General features: G+C 38.5%; 1 protein-coding gene across 6 annotated transcripts in view; it reads right to left on the bottom strand.

The window, feature by feature from the left end:
• Window positions 1-21,137, bottom strand: part of LOC107552859 (protein tyrosine phosphatase type IVA 3-like) — a 46,222-nt gene that overhangs the window by 9,174 nt on the left and 15,911 nt on the right. The window contains exons 1-4 of one of the 6 annotated variants that reach the window (XM_016234879.1): window positions 2,738-2,884; window positions 1,982-2,024; window positions 390-1,024; window positions 83-175 (exon numbers count right to left, since the gene is read on the bottom strand). In XM_016234879.1, coding sequence (XP_016090365.1) covers window positions 83-175; window positions 390-494 — 198 coding nt within the window. In that variant the 5' untranslated portion in view covers window positions 495-1,024; window positions 1,982-2,024; window positions 2,738-2,884. Of the gene's footprint in view, window positions 1-82; window positions 176-389; window positions 1,025-1,731; window positions 1,906-1,951; window positions 2,130-2,737; window positions 2,885-21,137 lie in introns of those variants that run through there. The other 5 variants (XM_016234878.1, XM_016234877.1, XM_016234876.1 and 2 more) reach the window with 5 other exon arrangements.

Raw genomic sequence — 21,137 nt, 5'->3', positions numbered from 1 at the left:
GGGGGGGCCCCCCCCCCCCCCCCCCCCAAAAAAAAACTTTACAGATGACACTTAATTACAATATGACATAAATATATCTCACCATGACAGTAATTCCATCCTTTTCCAGTGGTGTCTTATCATAGGTGATTTCACACACACGCACCACTGTTGTTGCCCCATACTTCTTCAGATCCTGAGGAAACAAGATTGCACAAGTTTTGAGGGACAAAACAGAGTACATTTAGTATTTAATTTAGGACTTTGAACAAATGTTTTAAGTTTGTTCTTGGTTGTGGTCCATTGATGTGCAGCAATTGTCACATCAGAGTAGGTTTGAAATTTTTCAGAGGAGGAAGTATGTGATCTTTCATGTTTTAAAATGATCATATGTCTGAATGGTATCTCACCTCAATGAAGCTGCTTAGTGATGCATTGGTTGGGTTGTGCGTGATAAGGAAGCGCATGTTTTTGTAGCAGACCTCGACAGGAGCCGGACGGTTCATCCTGGTCATGCTGGTGTCCCTCCACACTACAGAAAACAGAACACCCACTCCGAGCTAGGATCCACAGAGCTCCACTCACAGTACGGCACTACTCTGATCTAGAACAGTGCTACAGCAGATTCACTATCACAGTGAAGGTGTCAAGGACTTGCAGGATCCTCTACGATAAATCACTACTAGTCAGTATATAAAATTGAAAGCTGCCTTTCTGGGAAATTAGAAACCACAAAAGTCTTCCTCTTCCAACAAATCTGCCTCTTCCTCTTTATAGGGATAATCTGCCGGGCAACTAGACGGGTGGAACAGTGTCCGGTAGCTAAATGCCAGGTGCTGCGATGGCAATTAACCCATTTGGCGCACAGCAAAGTGGTCATTCAGAAAGACCAGCAAGAGAAAAGCACAGAAAGCGTTTCTCTGGACATTCAGTGGCAGATTTCGGGTATATCCACCCGTGATCAAGCGTTGCGATGTTGGGCGTGGCAGTAATCGCCGCTGCCCTGCCGGAACTCCATTAACGAACAAGAAACTGGAGGAGAAAGCTGTTAAGAGAACAAAGAAAGAAAAATTACCAAATTTTAGACAATCACATACCAATCCATAAACATTTTTTCTATATAGTATAATATATAATATAATATTCCTCTTAAAGTTCTTCAGCACCTTCTAATAAAAGTTTAAAAAGAAAATGTATAAACATCATGTCTATAGACAAAGCATTTAGGATTTAAATGGACAAATAGGTTAAAATAACACAAATATGTTCCTAACATTGCATCTATTTAGAAAAAGGTGAATAAAACAAAAGAGAAACTTAAATGAATATAGCATTAAAATGGATCAATTGGTTAATAACAAATTTGTTCTTAAATCATAAATTATGATGATACTCAATATATCAGACAGCACAATAGAAGCAGAATTTGAAACAAACCCATTGGTGTCCCAATTAAAGGCACAGCTCACTTCAAAATGAATTCATCACTTATTAACCCTAAAAGGTGATAGTCTCAGTCACCATTCACTTTCATTGAATATGAAAAATATGCAATGATGTCTAACATCATCTTTTGTGATCCACAGAAGAAATAAACTCACTCAAGTTTGGAACTACATAAGGGTGAGTAAATGATGACAGAATTTTCATTTTTGGGTGAAATATCTCTTTAAAAATGACACATAAGACACAAACTTAGAATTGAATACCATTAACCGCAGACAGTTTGACAGCAGAGAAAGCAGCACTCACCTGTGCCAACTTCTCAAACAATGAGACACTTTAAAAGAACATTTAAAAAGACAGAAAAACCTCCTGAACTTCACAGACACATGAAAAACAAGGAATCACACCACTTAGTTCAAGAAAGGGAGAGAGAAAGAAGCAAAAGCACAAAGAAACCTCAGTAATGTGCCATTTTCTCAATAACACGTGTAAGAAAATCATGTGGAACTATTGTGTCTGATCTCACCCATGACTCGTGAGAGTTGTCCCCCTTTACCTTTGAGACAGGCTGCGTCCCACTCAGGATTAAGTCCAGGGCTCTGCTGGGAACAGTGGAGGGTGAACAGTTGTGATCCGGAATAACCGTCTCTGCTCTAAACCAGTCAAGGCTGCCTTGGCTTGCCATATGACAGTGACAGCACACTCTGGTAATGTCACAAACAAATGCACTCGTAATGCTCTTAGGAGGAAACCAGTCCACCCCCACCCCCACCTCTCCCTCTTCCTCTCCCTCTCTTTCTCTCCATCCCAATATAAAAATAGCATGGCCAATGTACCTAATAGGTTTCACAATGTACGCTCATGTCTAATGGTTTAGTGGCTGGTTGAGAAATAATACACACTTCATTCCCGCACTGCAACAAGAAAGTACTCCCATAAAAAGTTTACTGGACTGTAAGTGGTTTAAAACTCACATACTTCCACATTCTGCCCTGTCATTTTAATATTTTCACAACATGACTGAAACAAGAAAGAGTATATAAAATGACCTTCAAGGGACAAGTTCTCTCAAAATTGTGTCATAATTTACTCACCGCCATGCTGTTCTAAACCTGTATGACGTACTTTCTTACATTCATCTAACTTCTTTCTTTCTTGTTGCAGAAGATAAGCAACAGTACATTTGCTCAACAGTGGACAGGAAACCTCAATTTAGACAGCGACTTTTTTCTACATGAGGTTATCATTCTGACACCTAAACCATAAAAATCATGTTACGTAGGATTCATAACAGATAAGAAAATAGACTCACCACAGACTGCCAGTGCAACCCTTTTAGTTACCCTGACACTCTTGTTGAGGGCTTAGCACATCTTGAGCCAAATCCTTTTACATAAAGCTGGAAGGCTGGACAGGTCTCTCTGCCCACTAGTGCAGTGTGTTTCCAGGTGCTCTGTTGGCTCTGGAGTAAATACAGATACTCTGACCTATTAATGTACACTAATCTGGACTGCTGGCACTCTGTTATTTATTTTGCTAGGTCATTTTTGTTCCTTTTTAGTTTTCAAGATGCCATTAGTATTCAGGCCTCTAGCTTAAGAGAAATTTAAAACAGCAAACATGGAGTGGAGAAAATTAAAAATGACCAGCTGAACCTTATAAAGAACAACCTAACTGTACAAGCATTCATCCAACAGCTCCTGAATTAACCAGGCTCTGTGATCAACAAGGCTTGATTGTAAACAGGTTTACACAACAGGCACTCAGCAAAAGTCCCCCCCCCCCAGAAGTCCTGGCTTGATTTCAAAAAGACCAATTCATTGAAGGATTAAATGCAAATGACATAATCAAGGGCAAGTGTTTCAAGTGATCGAACAACAAACACAACACATGACTCATCTGGGCCAGAACTCTCACCAAGCAGAAAGAAAAGTCATACAGAAATCTATTTAAGCAGTATGGAATGAAATACTATATTGTTGAATATTGTCAAAGGTAAAGGCTTTTCAGCAGCATATTACACATTCTAGAATGATTATAAAAATATACATTCTGTAATTAATCTGTAATGAATTATATATATATATATATATATATATATATATATATATATATATATATATATATATATATATATATATAATTCTGAAATTTAACATCCTAGAATGATGATGATGATAATAATAATAATAATAAATTCTGGTACTAAATATTTTGGAATCACTAAAAACATCACAGCCAAAAACTATACTCCTAAATGCCTAAATACTACATTATACCAAAAAAAATATATATATATATTATTAAAATATAGCTGAAAATTAAAAAAATTTTATGTTCAAAGTCTGTCGCTAAAATTCACAGGTCCTGGGACAATTTGTTTATGTTTGGGTGCCCTTTCCACTGTGCTGAAGAAGCAGATTTTACCACAGAACACCTTAATAACATTCCCCGTCATAAAAGAGCCCTCAACAATTTACCCGGTTGTCCCCCCAGTGATGGCCCTACATTGAAATAAAAAAAATTTATTTAACAGAAAGTGGCTACATATGGCCTAGGCTGTTATCCATGTTGAATACAAACTATCCTAATCACAAGAGGAACTAGGGGTTGACCGATTATCGGCGCCGATATTAAGCATTTTTATGATTATCGGTATCGGTCATTTTCAAAACCGCTTCGCCGATAAAATAACTTAATTTTGAAATGTGCTATTTGGCTCTGATGCAGCCTGTCAGAACTCACCACCACTCTGTGGCCGAAAGCAGTCTCCGCTTGCTGCTCATCTGATTTGTTGGGAGTCATGAGTCTGACCAATCAATGCGGAATTCACTCTCACTCCGAAAACGCTTGCTAACCGCTTGTTGCTAACTAGAGCTGCTTCAGTGATCACGCATCAGTTGTCTCTCAAAGGTAAGGCAGCAGCAGACCTTGCTTATGTTGCATTAGATCCCAATCCACTAACGTTACACTGAAGTTGCAAAACACCTCAATATTATGCGGAGAACGCGGACGGAATCGCGGAATCCAGTCATATAAATGGAATTTACTGTATGATGCGGAATGTCACGGAATTTGTCAAAGTTTGGATGAATTAATCAAAAGTAGGTCAGTACACTTAAATAGAGTCGCAATATGGACTAGTATCTGTAAATATTAAGCCGCAAAAACACAATTTAAATATGAATCCAGCATGCTCTGCGTGTCTCTGTATGTAAATGGCACAGACGCGTACGCGTTTTGTTTTCTACACAAAGTGTGTGACGCTCGCGCTGATTTCAGCTTCTGTCGTATCACTACATGAGGACATAAATACATGAACAACATCTCCAACAACTCCAGAACTGCTCTGACTCGTCACTTCATGAGCATTTGACAGTTTCATTGGAGTAAAACTATCTTCATATCATTTACATAGACCTACAGAAACAAGTTCCTCATGGCAACCCGTCAAAATATAAGTTCGGGTTAGCATAAAGAAATTATCAGAAATATATTACTGAGGTGCAGTATGATGTACATAATACTACTCGGGGATGAAAGTTTTCCATCGCTACGATGGATTTCCGTCAATTGGAAAAAATGAGGGGAAAAGAAACGTTGCACATTGTTGTTGTTCTGCCGGTGTTCTGGCGATTTGTTGGTAGCATAATCTGATAGGTTGCATTAATTGTCAGAACACCAGCACACCAAAAATCCTCCCCGCCATGGCTGCAGCTTCTCACTGACAACATAACGGCGCTCGCATCATTCACAGTCGGGTTATTAGCAGAGAACACAGAGCAGGTCTTGAATTTCAGGCGCAGGATTGCGGCTATTAATAATAATTATACTCAGTCCCGCAGGTTCCGCGCTTATAACGCGATGACAGATGACGGAACTTATCATTTGCACGTACTTTTGAGTCTTGAGAACTCTAATTTTCTATGCGCCCACAGATCACGATAAGGAGAGTGACAGATTTTAATAATTATTCAAGGAGTTTGCAAATGTGATATTGATTTAATACAACAGTTCAATAAACACGTACTGCCTGATTTTGCTCTATTTCATCAACGAAAATAGTTCCAAATAAAGTAACAGCTCAGCCGCTTCACATCTCTAAAAGCACCAACACCAGGGAAGGCAGAGTCCTTGTTATTCTTCATTTTGACATTAATTTTCATTTTTACACCAGACATATATCTATTAAAAATATCGGTTATCAGTCTACTTGATCTGTAATAATCGGTATCGGCCTTGAAAAACACATATCGGTCGACCCCTAAGAGGAACACTAAGAATCTTAGATTTACTAGAAATCTCCAGATTCTAATGAATTCAAGTTCTAAAGTTTTCAAGGAACTATCAACAGAATTCTGGAACTTCAGCTGCTAAATGAAGGCAATGTTTATTGAAGGTAAGAAGTGATATAGAACACTTCCCCTCTGGCCCACTCAGCTGTGCTCAAGTAACCTCTGCGCAAGGGCCCCCTTGGCACGCTCTGCTAATGCCAATGGGTAGCAAATGCCACACTGGCAGCATCAAGACACACTTTCTAGATCATGCCTTGGCAGCACAGCTGGGGTCATTAGTTTTGCTTTGTGAAAATTTCAATATGATCTTTTTTTTTTTAACTATGTTTAAGATCCAAAATGACCAGACACATTAACACTCTCACTCATATTTTAGGATTTCTTTGGAAAAGGGAATACATTTTGAATGACATGGCCACTACTCAAAGAGTGCAGGTGTTAGTTCATTGAACAGGTCTGCAGGTGTCTTCCTGTTGGTGGGGCTGAACCTGTATTTGACGGGTTAGAGTGTGTTGAGGACTGGGCTGGCTTTGTTCTGCCTCGGTTCTGCACTTGACTGGAGAGGAACTGCTGGGCATGAAGGCTCTCATGGCCACCTGTGTTCTAAATATACCTCTGCCAGCTGTCACCTAATAAATGTAGCCAGATCCGAAATGAAGAGGGTCGGGAGTTAAAGATAACTGGGGACTTGTTTTGAAACATGACAACCTTCTAAAAAAAGCTACTGAGAAAGGTCTCGCCTTTTACAACTGGATTAAATAATTAGCTGGAAAAAATAATTAATAGTTTGCCATGTAACCTTATAAGGTTGGACATCTGAGTACAGATTCCTGGGAGCTGAGTACCAGGTGCCATAACAAGAATTTAACATTTTGAAGAGGAAAATTCAGCCAATGGCATGCAAGTGGTTGCTTTAAAGATGTCCCTAGGACAGAGGTGATTTATAAAATAACATGAGCAATCAAAGCTAAAATGTTCATGCAACATAGTGACTCAACCCAAATCGGAAAGCCAAACCAGAATTTGCTAACGTAAATTTAATATCAACATCTGTCCAGTCAACTGACCTCAATACCTACAACAAACTTTACTTGAACAGAACATTTAGGCCACATTTGCATAATTTATTTGCATATTTTACATACATTTTCATTCAAAGCAGTGCATTCAAGATACACATTCAATGTGCTCTCTCTCATTCAAACTCTTACGATCTTGGCCAGCATCGTGCTCTGCCAATTGAGATACAAGAACACCTAGTGCAAACCCTAGTGTGCTTATTTTAAAAACTGCAGGTTGTAAAACTGAGTGACAATTATTACCTTTAACAGCATGCAAAGATCACCCTGCACTAGGATAAGGTCACCATGACCAAAACAAACATGCATACTGGTTAGAGCAAGACACTAGACTGTCAAGACAAGGGCTGGTTCAATTTCCTGAACTAAATTGCATTCATTATAGGACTTCAACATGCTAAATTATTTTTGGAATATGGGCAACAGGGACATGATGCCACACCCTAAGGCTTTACGCCTTACTCTACCTTCCCGCAACACTCCAAATCATGCAGATTCAAAGTCTGTATCCTTTGTTTTGAGCCAAGAGGCCAATCTGTGATGTTATATCCTCTATTCGTCAAATATTTTTACACAATACAAATTTGCAGTTCAGAGTTCAACAAACTTGAACATTGGTACGCAGACACTCCTTTATAAGGCACTCATTAAATCAGATCAACATATGATGTGGCAAATTTTTTCACTGTGACGCTCTAATGTGTTAAACACGTGCACACATGCATATGTTGCACTGCATGTAAGTGTGGTGTGCAACTTGTTACCAGGCCTAAGATACGCATAAGGAAGCGCTTAAGGGGCAAAACTATACCACATGAAGAGGACTCAATCCTTTGATTTTCAACAGACATAATGCAAGCATATGCTATTAGCGAAACCACACGGAAAGCTGGATGTAAAACTCCATTACAGCATTTCCAAATGAAGGCAAACATACACTGACAAAATCATTATTCATATCTCCACAAAATTAGAAATCATGCTCTGAGATATTCAATGGGTTCCATTCTAAAACAGAGAATACCAGCTTACATTTTGGCTAAGATCAGATAAAACTCAACTTCACAAGGCTGAATTGGTGCTTATGTCCAGATGAAGATAAATGACATTCTTGACTTCAGAGGAACATTTCACTATCAATCAGGAGTCTCTCAAACCCTTAAAGGGGTCATATGATGTTGCTAAAAAGAACATTATTTTGTGTATTTGGTGTAATGAAATGTTTATGCGGTTTAAGGTTCAAAAACCACATTCTTTTCCACATACTGTACATTATTGTTTCTCCTATACGCCCCGCCTTTCTGAAACACGTCGATTTTTACAAAGCTCATCGGTCTGAAAAGCGAAGTGTGCTGTGATTGGCCAGCTATCCAGTGCGTTATGATTGGCCGAATACCTCAAGCGTGTGACTGAAATGTTACGCCCCTACCATACTGTGATGCCGTCAGGCTGGAGCTACGATTCAAAAACATGAAAACCCATTATAAACGAGGCATTCGTTGCATCCATTTTTGGAAGGCCAAACAAAGTAGTTTCGCTTTCACAACGAAACGCAGCGTCACACACGGCGGGCTTGAGTGAGTGACGGCGGCCTAGAGTGAGCAGAGGCTGGGGGCTAGAGTGAGGAACGGCCGGCGGGCTGAGTGAGCAGAGGCTGGGGGCTAGAGTGAGTGGAGGCCGGTGGGCTTCAGAACGGCGTGGCCAGCGGATTAGACGAAGGAGCGTCCGGTGGACTTAAGGCAACCACATGTGACGACCCCGGGCTGGACTCTACTTCGTCCACGGTGACAGCTGATCCGGCAATCCGCAGTGCAAAGTTGATGTATTTCCTCAGCGACCAGCACAGATCAGCTCAAGGCATGACGAAGCAGATATCATCCTCTTTTGGAAGGACAAACTAAGTAGTTTCGCTTTCACAATGAATCAGACAGTGCCTTTCATGACATGGCGGCGGCAGCAACAATACTACAGTGAGAATAAAAGTTACGCCTTCTTTCTTTGCGTGAACATTTGGGCGGCGTTATGCAAATCTTCCCACATCGTGACGTAGACATGTGGGGGCATGTTAGAATGAGCTATTTTAGGTAGGCGTGGCTGACTCTTAACTTTTATAAAGAATTTCTCTTTGGATTTGAGACTTTAGTCTTTGCAACTTTACAGATCTTCTTTATGCACCAAGAGCTTGTAACACTCCAAAGAGAAAGGAAAAATTGAAATCGCATCATATGACCCCTTTAACTTTATTACAATGTTTTGCAGAAACTAAAACAAGATGATTTAAACACCACAACTCCAACATCCAAGAATTAACTTGTTTTTGCAGACTACAAAAGATTTGTGTGTATGCATCGGTGTTTGTTCTCTATAGCAACATCCCTGTGATGTCACAAGAGATCTGGGGTTTTATCCTTATCCCTTCTGACCTGCAGGAACCAGTGTCCCTCATAACAGAAGAGAGATACGAGCAGTGCTGTAATCCCTGTAAGAACACTGAGATCATCATCATCTCTGTCACATGACCCATCCACACACAAATCAGAACATTCCAAGCAAGTTCTGGAACAGGTCATTTCTCCAGACAGAAAAGGCTGGATACATCTTCAAGAATGTAGCAAATACATTACTTTTACAAAGCTTTATAAGGGTCAGGAGTAAGTGATTATAAACATCTCATATTGGATTAGAAACATTGGATTACATCGATTCAAAAGGATATGGTAATCTAAACAACAACTATACATTTCGCTTTTCAAAACATTTTAAAACGGAATCCTTTCGGAATATAAGAAACTGAATTTTTTTGTGCCCATACTAACATATTAAAGGGTTAGTTCACCGAAAAATGAAAATTCTGTCATTAATTACTCACCCTTATCTTGTTCATCTTCGGAACACAAATTAAGATATTTCTGATGAAATCTAAGAGCTTTCTGACCCTGCATAGATAGCAACACAATTGAAACGATTTATGGCCCAGAAAGGTAGTAAGAGCATCACTAAAATAGTCCATGTGACATCAGTGGTTCAACCATAATGTTATGAAGCAACGAGAATACTTTTTGTGCACAACACAAAAGTAACAACTTAATTCATCAATTTCTTCTCTTGTAATCTAATGTACTGTAAATGCATATTAGATTTCACACCAATTAGGTTGTACTTATTAATAGCCTATACTTATTAAACAAATACAAATGATACAAGTACAAACAAATGAATATACAAAGTGTTTTACCAGTGATGGCTAACTTGTCCAAAATGTTAGAACTCCTAAGGTCTGTGAACTATGCTTGGTAAAGTGGCATCAAACTGACTCACAGGCAGAAAGGACTACAGGCTGTTTTGCATAGTTGCCATTAGGGCGGGGCGATATGACGATATTATCGTATATCGACGATGTCTCGTAAGTATCGTGATGTCGATGTCAACAGTCAGGTAACAGACAATTATCGACATTATCGTAAAAAATTACAAATGATAAACCTAGTAAGTTGCAAAAAATATTTTTTAAAAGCTATTCCAATTTCGGAAATCAGATCAGATGCATACGGTCAGGAATCAAATTACTTGTTATAAAATTACATTTCGATTCTGCTTCTCGATTTCTGTATGCGCATTTATTGTGATTTCAAAAGATTCAACTGCAAGAAGACGAAATAGACCTCACTTCTGCACCGCGTGTTGTTTACCGCGCTGTGCACTCACACACACAAAGCGCACGCACAAAAGCTGCCTCTTATAGGGCTGTGCGATTAATCAAAATTGAATCGAAATCGCGATTTCCTAATCGCAAAGCCTGCGATATGGACGCGATATTACTTTGTTCCAGAGCATATGCATGACTGCCAGCCTTGAGTTGCAGTCTTACTAACCAATAGAGTGAGCACACCTCTGTTCTCTCCAATCAGCACTGCTCTAGCCAACTGCGTAAACACCCACCATTAAAAAAAAATAAATAAAAAACGGAAAGCGGGAGAGAGACAGAGTGGGATTATGGCATCTACTGGGTCAGATCGATAGTTAGGCAAATTAAAACTAAAGAAAAACGTATGCAACTTAAGCTTCGAAATGACAGACAACGAACAAAAAGGGTAATTTCCAAGAGCTGCTTCACAGCGCATATCAAAAGCTCCCTTATCGGTTCTGTTTTCAGTACTGGAGAATAAAAGACACATTCTTAGATGTTTTTGTTAGTACGTGAACATTATCTTACACATTTTATCTCCCCAACTGATTAATTTCAAATAAGTTTATGATGCATGTTCACTATTCCCAATTCAGAAGAGCGCACACACAGCCTGTGTCTGTGAATGCTTCTCGTACTCGCTCCATTTATAAAAAATAAACAAATATTTTCTGTGAAATTCAGTAATTAAGTTAATTCTGTAAAAGTAGTTATACCATTATAATCTTGCCTGCTGAAAAAAAAAAAAAACAATAGAACCCCTCCCAAAACACAATTACAAATTTAATGGATTTCAGGGTTATAATGGGAATTGTATTGGTTTTCATGTAAACTATAATGGTGTCTATTTGATGGATTCTATTGGAGGGATGTAATCTGGCAGATGGCAACCAATAGAACAACAGTAATTCCTATTGGAATAATGCCCAAAATAAAAAGGAATTTTGTAATGGTGTAATGGAAACTGTAAGACTTTCTTTGATGGTTTCTATTGTTTTTTTCAGCAGGGTAATGATACCCATACTGTGCTGCACATTATTGAGAATATTGAGCTGAAGCTTGACTTTGCAAATTTAAAATCGCAATCGCAATATCTGTCAAAAAAAATCGCAATTTGATATTTTCCCCCAAATCGCACAGCCCTAGCTTCTTATATATGCGAACATTAGACTGAGCTCTTTCTCGCATTCTTACACATTCAAAAGGACAAATACACACAGAATTATATAAAAAAATATCCCATAAATACAATCGGTTATGTCTTAAAGGGTTAGTTCACCCAAAAATGAAAATTCTGTCATTAATTACTCACCCTCATGTCAAGACCTTCATTCATCTTCGCAACACAAATTAAGATATTTTTGATGGAATCTGAGAGCTGTCTGACCCTGCATAGACAGCAACTAGGGGTGTAAAGGTATGAAAATTTCTTAGCACGATTATATTGACAAACATTGTCACGGTTATCAGTATTATCACAGTATTGTTAAAATGTGCTGGAGATGTTCAAAAAGTACCGACACATTAATCACTTCACCAAGTTTTATATTTAAAAATCAACAAACAAAATGACTTTTGTTTTTGCATAATCACTAAAACAATAACATTACCAATGATGTTCGGATTTTAAATAACAACTTGACTGACAACAGTTTAATAGCATGTTAAAATATCTAATGTAAATGTTCAAATAAAGCTTTGAAAAAGTTTAATCAAAAGGTAAACATCACATTTCAGCCTTTAAATAAAGAAAAGATATAAGTTAAAATGATAATTGATTAATAAATGATTATATGTATTTTATCTGCTCCTTAAATAATTCTAGATAACTTATCTGAATTGTTTAATTGTGTAGAATCTACATAAGCTTGTTTTTCATCAACCGGTCAAAATTTACAGCAGGGCATGCAAATTCAGTCAGTTTCTGGCCAGATAGAAACTGCACACAGACTGAATGTAAATATAGGTCCAGTGTTTCCCCTAGGTTTACGGCTTTTTTGGGGGGGGATAAATTACATTTTTTGGAAAATAAAGGTAATTTAATATTACAATTAAAACATTGAAGAAATATTGAATGCTTATTCCTTAAAAATAAGGTTTTAATAATTTTAGTAGTAGTAGTAGCAGTCTGTTACGTACATTCTACTCAACAATAGAAATATATTTCTGCCAATGCCCTCAAGTTAAACCAAACTTTTATTTTGGCGGGTTGCCATGAATACCATTACATTTCTGTGTGTGTATGACATGAGTATAGTTTTACTTAGATGAAACGGTCAAATGCTGATGAAGTGACTCTCAGAGCAGTTCTGGAGATGTTGTTCATGTATTTATGTCCTCATTAGTGAGACGACAGAGGTTAATATCACCGGAAGCGGCACGAGCGTTTTAGTACGAGTACTACACAAAACCGCGTGTCTGCGCCATTCATTAACACAGAGACACGCAGAATTCATATTTAAATATGAATCGTTTTGCAGCTTAATATATACTAATATTAGTGGGAGTGGGCTCACTTGTGTGTGTGTGTGTGTGTGCGCGAGCGCGCGCATCGGGGCGGAACTCCGCTGTGCGTGATACAGAGAGCGCGACCATAACGTAGAGACTGAAATGACATGCCATCGTGTAAATAAGATAAATAACATAGACAGATAAATAATAACAAAGGCTATTTAGTTTGCTTAATGAAAGAACAAGGTATAGACATATTCTATCCACCTTTTTCTTCAACGCGGAAGTAAGCCTATGGGTGAGACTTCCGGTTCATTAGCCGCTATAGGTAAATAACGAGGAGAATAACAACGTGCAGTAAACGGTAAAACTGTTTGCACTACAAACCAGTGTGTTCATAATTTCAGATAATACATTAAAATAATATGATAAGACACACCAACTTTCAATATCAAGCAGCAAAACGAACTGTTTTGCTCAGCTAAAAATAGCTGGACGGAGTGGACGCAGATGAAACCGGAAGCCATACCCATATATTTTCCAAATGGCCGCGCCCATTTTTACGACAAGAAAAAGGTGGATAAGAAAGGTAACTTTAAATTACTTCTGTTGTGATCTGGCGCTAGGGGAAACACTGAGGTCTCTGTAAATCTATTCGCTGACAGCAGGTGGCGCTGATGGAAAAGCTGAATTAGAGCTGTAATTCCCGTAACTTCCAAGGACACAGCAGAATTGCGATGAAAACAAAATGCCACCGAATCGTTTCTGAAGACAGTTAGAACCTTCAGAGGTACATTCATATAATTAATTAATTCATATATTAATTTGTATAATTCCCTTAGCACTCTTTTAAAACCTCCCAGCTTTTCCGCCCTGTTTTCACTCAAAACGAAGCTACTCTTTCTGTGAGACTGTTACTTAAAACTGGGCTTTATGCTGGACAGTATTTATTTATCGCGAGTAATCTAATACAGTTTTAATGATAATTAAAAGATGAAACAGTAATACTAACCGTGGGGAATTTTATCATGATTTATTGTCAACCCGGTAATCGTTACATCCCTAACAGCAACGCAACTGAAATGTCCCAAGTCCAGAAACGTAGCAAGGAGATCTTTAAATTAATCCATGTGACATCAGTGGTTCATCCGCAATTATACGAAGCTACGAGAATACTTTTTGTGCGCAAAAGAAAAAAAAACGACTTTGTGGCGAGGGGGGCGTGGTTCAGGGAGGTCTGCAGCAGGAGAGAGAGTTGGGAGACAAGCGGTGAGTAAGTGGGTCAAATGCAAATGACAAACACCTGTGTCTTGTTCCAGTAATTGATGTGGAGAGACTGCATAAAGAGGCCTGGGAATGAAAAGGCAGGCAGAGAGGGACAGACTGCTGAGTGTGTGGAAACCGTGACTACTCGGGAGAGCCCCATGTATATTGCTTATGCAACTGTGTTATATTGAGCGCTGGTAGTGCGACTTTCTGTTTGTTAACTGAAACCTGAATAAAATCACCAGCAGCAGTCAAGCCGACCCAGTCCTCTTCCTTCTCGATCATTGACTTTGTTACAGACTTTATTCAACAATTTGTCTCCTCCGCATCACCCTGGTGCCATTTTGGAGAATATCCGCTGGACATTGCTGTTCTGTGTCAGCTGCGTCACACGGATACGCTGTTTCCGTTCAGATCAAATCACAACAACGTAGGAAACAGATCCGGCGTGATGCAGCTGACAAAGAACAGCATACCTTGTTTACGTCCAGCTGATACTCTCCAAAATGGCACTACAGGGTGATGCGGAGGAGACGAATTGTTGAATAAAGTCGTTTTTTTTTTTCTTCTTTTGCTCACAAAGTATTCTCGTAGCTTCGTATAATTGCGGTTGAACCACTGATGTCACATGGATTATTTTACCAATCTCCTTGCTACGTCTCTGGACTTGGGAACATTTCAGTTGCGTTGCTGTCTATGCAGGGTCAGACAGTTCTCAGATTCCATCAAAAATATCTTAATTTGTGTTCTGAAGATGAACGAAGATCTTACGGGTTTGAAACGACATGAGGGTGAGTAATTAATGACAGAATTTTCATTTTTGGGTAAACTAACCCTTCAAGTGAACGTAAAGCGTTGAGAAAGAAAACGAGGGTGTATTGGATCCGTGCATTGACAGCAGCCGCTGCCGCCAGTCATTAATGTTAATCAAAGAACAAAAGAAAAGAAAATCCCTCACTGATCTTGACTGAATCACTTTTGTTACCTCAGTTTATATATTTTTTGCCTGTTGTTTGGCGCTGACTTCTGTAATGGCAACGTGCATCTGTGTATGCGATTATTTTGGAGATGCGTTCCAATATAATTTATCCTTATTTAGGGTATAGGCCTGTTCTATTTTGATCTGCAGTTTAATAAAAGTTAAACAGAAAAAAAGACAAAAAGTAGCACTGCATGCATTTCCGAATATTTAAACAGACTGCATAATGATGAAAAACCACAAACTTGACAGGTATAATTAAAATAGACAAATTCCTACAGCGCACATTTCAATGTAATATTTTTACAGATTTTTTAAACCGTGTATAAGCTGAGACATAGCACTATAAATAATTAATAATTAAACGGCTGAAGACATTATTAGGGCTGGACCAGAATATTCGATTATTTGAATATTCGTTCGGTGGCTTGGCATTAGATTTTAAATTGAGATTCGAATATTCTTTTCTTTTTTTTCCCCCGAAAACCTGGCATCCCCCGCAAAACCGTTCTCATTCGCACTTCAATATGAATTGCCCATGAGTGAACATTATGATTCAGTTTATCTGGAAGTACCACAACAGCACATCAAGTTTGAAAAATCTGATTGTTGCGCCACCACCCCCACCCAGAGGAAGAAGAACACAGAGATAGCACAAAGAAAGAGATGGAGCAATATTTGAGAGACACTACTAAAATACAGTCGGGCCCACTTGCATGGTGGAAGCAAAACAGTGACCGGTACCATAAACTGGCATTTGCAGCCAAACACCTCCGATGCGTTTCGGCCACTTCAACTCCATCAGAGCGCATTTTCTCAAAAGCTGGCTACGTTGTAAATAAGACACAAAGTTCCATTTTACCTGAAAACTCATCTTCCTCGCACACAACATGATAAGAGTGTAGGTAGACCTAGTAGGTAGCTTCACTAGCTTGCAACCTGATTGTGATTTATTTGAAAGTTTGACTTTGTAAAGAAATTGTTTGTTTTTTTAAATGTGAGCTGTCTAGCCAGCCTAACGTTCTATTTAGCCTATTACAGTTTGTTTTATTCTATATAAGGGAATTCATTTAATTTTTATTTAAACTGTTCGTTAATTAAAATGTGGGACGCTGTTATTGAACGTATGCTACCGTGTTCTTTATTTATTACAGTTCGTTGAACTTCGTTCATTTATTTTTCGTTCTTCTTTTATTTAGCCTATACCCTTTACGGTGTCAGTAAATACTGTGCTGCTAATTTCTGATTTGGGAGTGATCTGTTTGTTAGAAAAATGTTAGGCTACCTTATTAAAAGTATTGCTCTTAACAGACCTGTGTGTTTTGTATCACTAGTGCAGTGTCCGTTCATGGAGCATATAAGCAAGTGCTGGGTGGTATACCGCTTCATACCGAATACCGGTGTTTATTTTTGTTATGATATCAATTTTTAAAATACCGCAATAACGGTGTATGTTGCTTAAACAACATTCAGAACTCGACACTGTTTGAAAGGGGTCCCTTTTCACTGTTGCACTGTGGTGAGGGAACAGCTGTATGTGTTACTAAGCGTGAAAGTTTCGAAACTGAAGCTGTAGAACTAATAGAACATGATGACACAGAAGAACTCATCCACAATATCCACATTGACTGCCACAAATATCCACCGACCCCTGCCATCAGCTCCCGCCTCTTACATACACAAGCGCGACTTTAGCACTAGATTTAGCAACTATTCTAAGACAATATACTGCAGTATTTCCTCTCTCAATCAGTAGAAAATATGGTTCACACCTGGTCATGCATGAAAAAAAAAATACCGCCATGTACCGTGAAACCGGTATAATTTTGAAAAATACTGTGATATAAATTTTTGGTCATACCGCCCAGCACTAATATAAGCCCTGCCGCACGCTACTTCAGGCTCGTGCTGTTCTGTAGTTTATTAAAAGTTTATTCATTCTGAATGTGTCAGGTGTCCATGTTGCACCAAAATGCGACACTGCACTCCCTTGGGTCCGCAGCAACACATCCGCCACGTTTGAAATAGATTGGATGAACGGTTAGACGACTAGACATAGTCTCAGAAAAATGGTTACAGGAATCTCATTTTTCATGGTATCTTCTTCAGATTTGAAATAGAAACTCATGAGACATGTGACTTTCAACCCATTACTTTTCTGGATTGTTCTGGGACTGATTTCATGTATTTTTAGATGAAATAAAAAAAATTCAGTGTGGTACAATTTTTTTCAAGGCACTTCAGTGTCTATAACTTTTTAGCATTATCAACTCTGGATGATGGACCCAAAGGATCTTCTTTCCAAAGACATTAAAGGGGTCATATGCGATTTCAATTTTTCCTTTCTCTTTGGAGTGTTACAAGCTCTTGGTGTATAAAGAAGATCTGTAAAGTTGCAAAGACTAAAGTCTCAAATCCAAAGAGATATTCTTTATAAAAGTTAAGAGTTAACCACGCCTACCTAAAACAGCTCATTCTTAACACATCCCCACATATCTACGTCACTATTTGGGAAGATTTGCATAACGCCGCCCAAATGTTCACACAAAGAAAGAAGGAGTAACTTTTATTCTCGCTGTAGTATTGTTGCTGCCGCCATGTCGTGAAGGCACTGTGTGCTTCGTAGTGAAAGCGAAACTACTTTGTTTGGTCCTCCAAAAGAGGACGATATCTGCTTCGTCATGCCTGGAGCTGATCCGTGCTGGCTGCTGACGAAATACTACAACTTTGCACTGTCGATCGCCGGATCGGCTTTCACCGTGGACGAAGCGGAGTTCAGCCTGGAGTCGTCACATGTCCTTCCGGACGCTCCTTCGTTGAAATCGCCGGCTGCGCCGTTCTCAAGCCCACTGTAAGTAAGTTTTTTATATTTAAAGAGTTTTTATATTTTATATTTAAAGTGAGTTTTTTGGGCAGTGTAGAGTAGGGCTTGTTGTTTGTCATTTCTCCGATCACAAATGCAGACATGGTTTTACATTTACGCGGCGCGTTGCAACGCAACGCGTAAAAAGACAGTACAAGTCATTATAATCCATAATTATGTCCCCACTGGATGCAACGAATGCCTCATTTATAATGGGTTTTCATGTTTTTGAATCATCGCTCCGGCCTGACATCACAATATGGTAAGGGGCGTAACATTTCCGTCACACGCTTGAGGTATTCGGCCAATAACAATGCACTGGATATCTGGCCAATCACAGCACACCTCGCTTTTCAGACTGATGAGCTTTGTAAAAATCGATGCGTTTCAGAAAGGCGTGGCATAGAGGAGAAACAATAAGTACAGTATGTGGAAAATAATGTGTTTTTTTAACCTTAAACCGCATAAACACATTTCATTACACCAAATACAAAAAATAATGTTATTTTTAGCAGCATCATATGACCCCTTTAAAATTGTGTGTTTAGCACACTGTTGTCAGGAACTGTTACCATTTTTAGTTAGGTAGGTCATTTTCGGCTGTGAGTACCAAAATGGGGGGGTGCAGGTTAAACAACTTAAAGTAATTTGAAAACTTTCTGTGAGACATAATTTCACAAACAGGGTGAGTTTGTTTCCCTCTTAAAATGCGCAAATGGCTTCAAATCACCACATCGCGTATGCACTATAAGCAAGCTGCACAGTTGACATAGGAATTGTCACTTGCACACTGTTGCAATTGTTGCATTGTCACTAAAGTTTATAATTCGCATTTCTTTTTAAGTCTTGCCAGTGTTTAAACCATTCAGCACTCGTGCTCTCTCCTAGAGTGGTGCGCTCATACACACTCAAAGCGCACACACATAAGGCCGCCTCACATAAACTCTAAAAATTATTCAGGGGACCTGTTAAATAAATACATGGTTGCAAGTTAAAAATTCTAATTTAATAATTTAATTAAGCCTTTTAAGTTGCAAACATTATTTTGTGAGTTCAGTTGACATAATAATGTTGATCATTACATTAACTAAATACTGTGTGTAATTTAAACTTAAAGTTCTGCATTAATTGAATTTCTTTAAAAATTAAGTTGTAGTAACCAATAAAATTGGGCAGTTCCCAGCATGCTTTGCATAGGACTGGATAAGGAGAGTAAATGTTGAAATTAAGTGTCATTTTGTGTTTTTTAGTGAAGGAAAAGACCTGTTAGTTTTTAATGCTGTTGTGTTTGACATTTAAAAGAGTTTCTGTTATGTTGAAGTTTTTAAGGTTACCATTGTGTTGAAGAGTATAGACCACATGAAGGTAAACACATTGACTCTATTAGCAATGACTGCACTAATGCCAGTGACAAGTAACATCTTGTTAATTATACATGCTAAACAAGGTACATTTAGAGTGTTATGATATCTGTGGATTTGAACTGAAAAAATATCATATAAATTGGTTCCAGGCCGACAAATTTTTTTTGAGTAATTAACTTAAAAATATGTTTATTAATTAATTAATCAATTCCTTACATTTATACAGCGCTTTTCTGGGCACTCAAAGCGCGTTACATTGTCAGGGGGTATCTCCTCATCCACCACCAGTGTGCAGCATCCACCTGGATGATGCGATGGCAGCCATAGTGCGCCAGAATGCCCACCACACACCAGCTTATTGGTAGAGAGGAGACAGAGTGATGAAGCCAATCAGTAGATATGGGGATTGTTAGGAGGCCATAATGATCAGCCTCTACTCTTTTCGAAGGACATCCTGGGATTTTTAATGACCACAGAGAGTCAGGACCTCGGTTTAACGTCTCATCCGAAAGACGGTGCTTTTTGTCAGTATAGTGTCCCCGTCACTATACTGGGGCGTTAGGACCCACACAGACCACAGGGTGACCCCCCCTGCTGGCCTCACTAACACCTCTTCCAGCAGCAACCTAGTTTTCCCAGGAGGTCTCCCATCCAGGTACTGACCAGGCTCAGCCCTGCTTAGCTTCAGTGGGTAACCAGTCTTGGGCTGCAGGGTGATATGGCTTTATGTTACAAAATGCACTGCATGATCAAACATTTAGGTGAGATAATTATATATTTTTGAAAAATGTCTAAAAAAATGCCCCCACTCCACCCCTACAATAGTCACCTAAGAGGAGAATTCCCCCCATTTTCAAAAATTAAATTCAGGCCCTTAATGAATGTCTGTAAAAATCCGGATTGGAGCACCATTATTAATAATTCTACATGATAAAAATAAGGCTTCAAAAAGATCAGCATCGCTGATCGTATCGGCAGATACTGCTTCCTGTGACCGGCTCCAAAAATCCTGATTGGAGCACCCTTAACATTTAATGATAGATTTGATTTGTGTGGGATGGCATATAGGTTCTTTTGGTATACAAAATGATCCAAGTAAAGACTTGGAATGGAAGTCACTCCATCAATGGCATGCTGCCTGGGAACTTCTTGGTCAAGTTTCTAAATGTAAACTATTGCTCGCACAGTAAAGTCAAGGGCACTACAGTTATTGCAATAAGGGTTCTTTTAATTTATTCAGAGATCTCCTTTTCTACGAAGAGACATATGAGAAAAAAATATGAGATAGGATGGGGGGGAAATACATTTAAATGCTTTTGCATTCTCACAAAAGTTTTGCCATCCCCCAAAAAACTTTGCTTTCCTTCACAAAAAGAAAGTTTTACAAGCGAATGCAAAGTTTCTGTAGGGAACACAAACATTTGCGAGAAAACAGAAAAGCACTGAAATATCTTTTTTTTTTCTCTCTCTCATATTATTTCCATTACTATGTCCTGTTAAGGGCTCCGTAACATTCTTACACAACACAACATTTGGTAATTAGTAATTATTATAATTTTATAAATACATACATACATACATATGCATATAAATATATATATGTATACATACAGTATATATGCCAGAACAAATATTATTTTTTTATATAAAAAAATATGTTTATATCATATAAAATAATTATTCCAAGATTAAGTTTTTTTTTTATATCATATAAAAATTTACTTTTTAAA

Source organism: Sinocyclocheilus grahami, unplaced genomic scaffold (genome assembly GCF_001515645.1).
Source record: "Sinocyclocheilus grahami isolate Dianchi unplaced genomic scaffold, SAMN03320097.WGS_v1.1 scaffold459.1, whole genome shotgun sequence".
Lineage (NCBI taxonomy): Eukaryota > Metazoa > Chordata > Actinopteri > Cypriniformes > Cyprinidae > Sinocyclocheilus > Sinocyclocheilus grahami.
The sequence above is the reverse complement of the archived record's forward strand: the minus strand, read 5'-3'. Positions and strand labels throughout refer to the sequence as shown.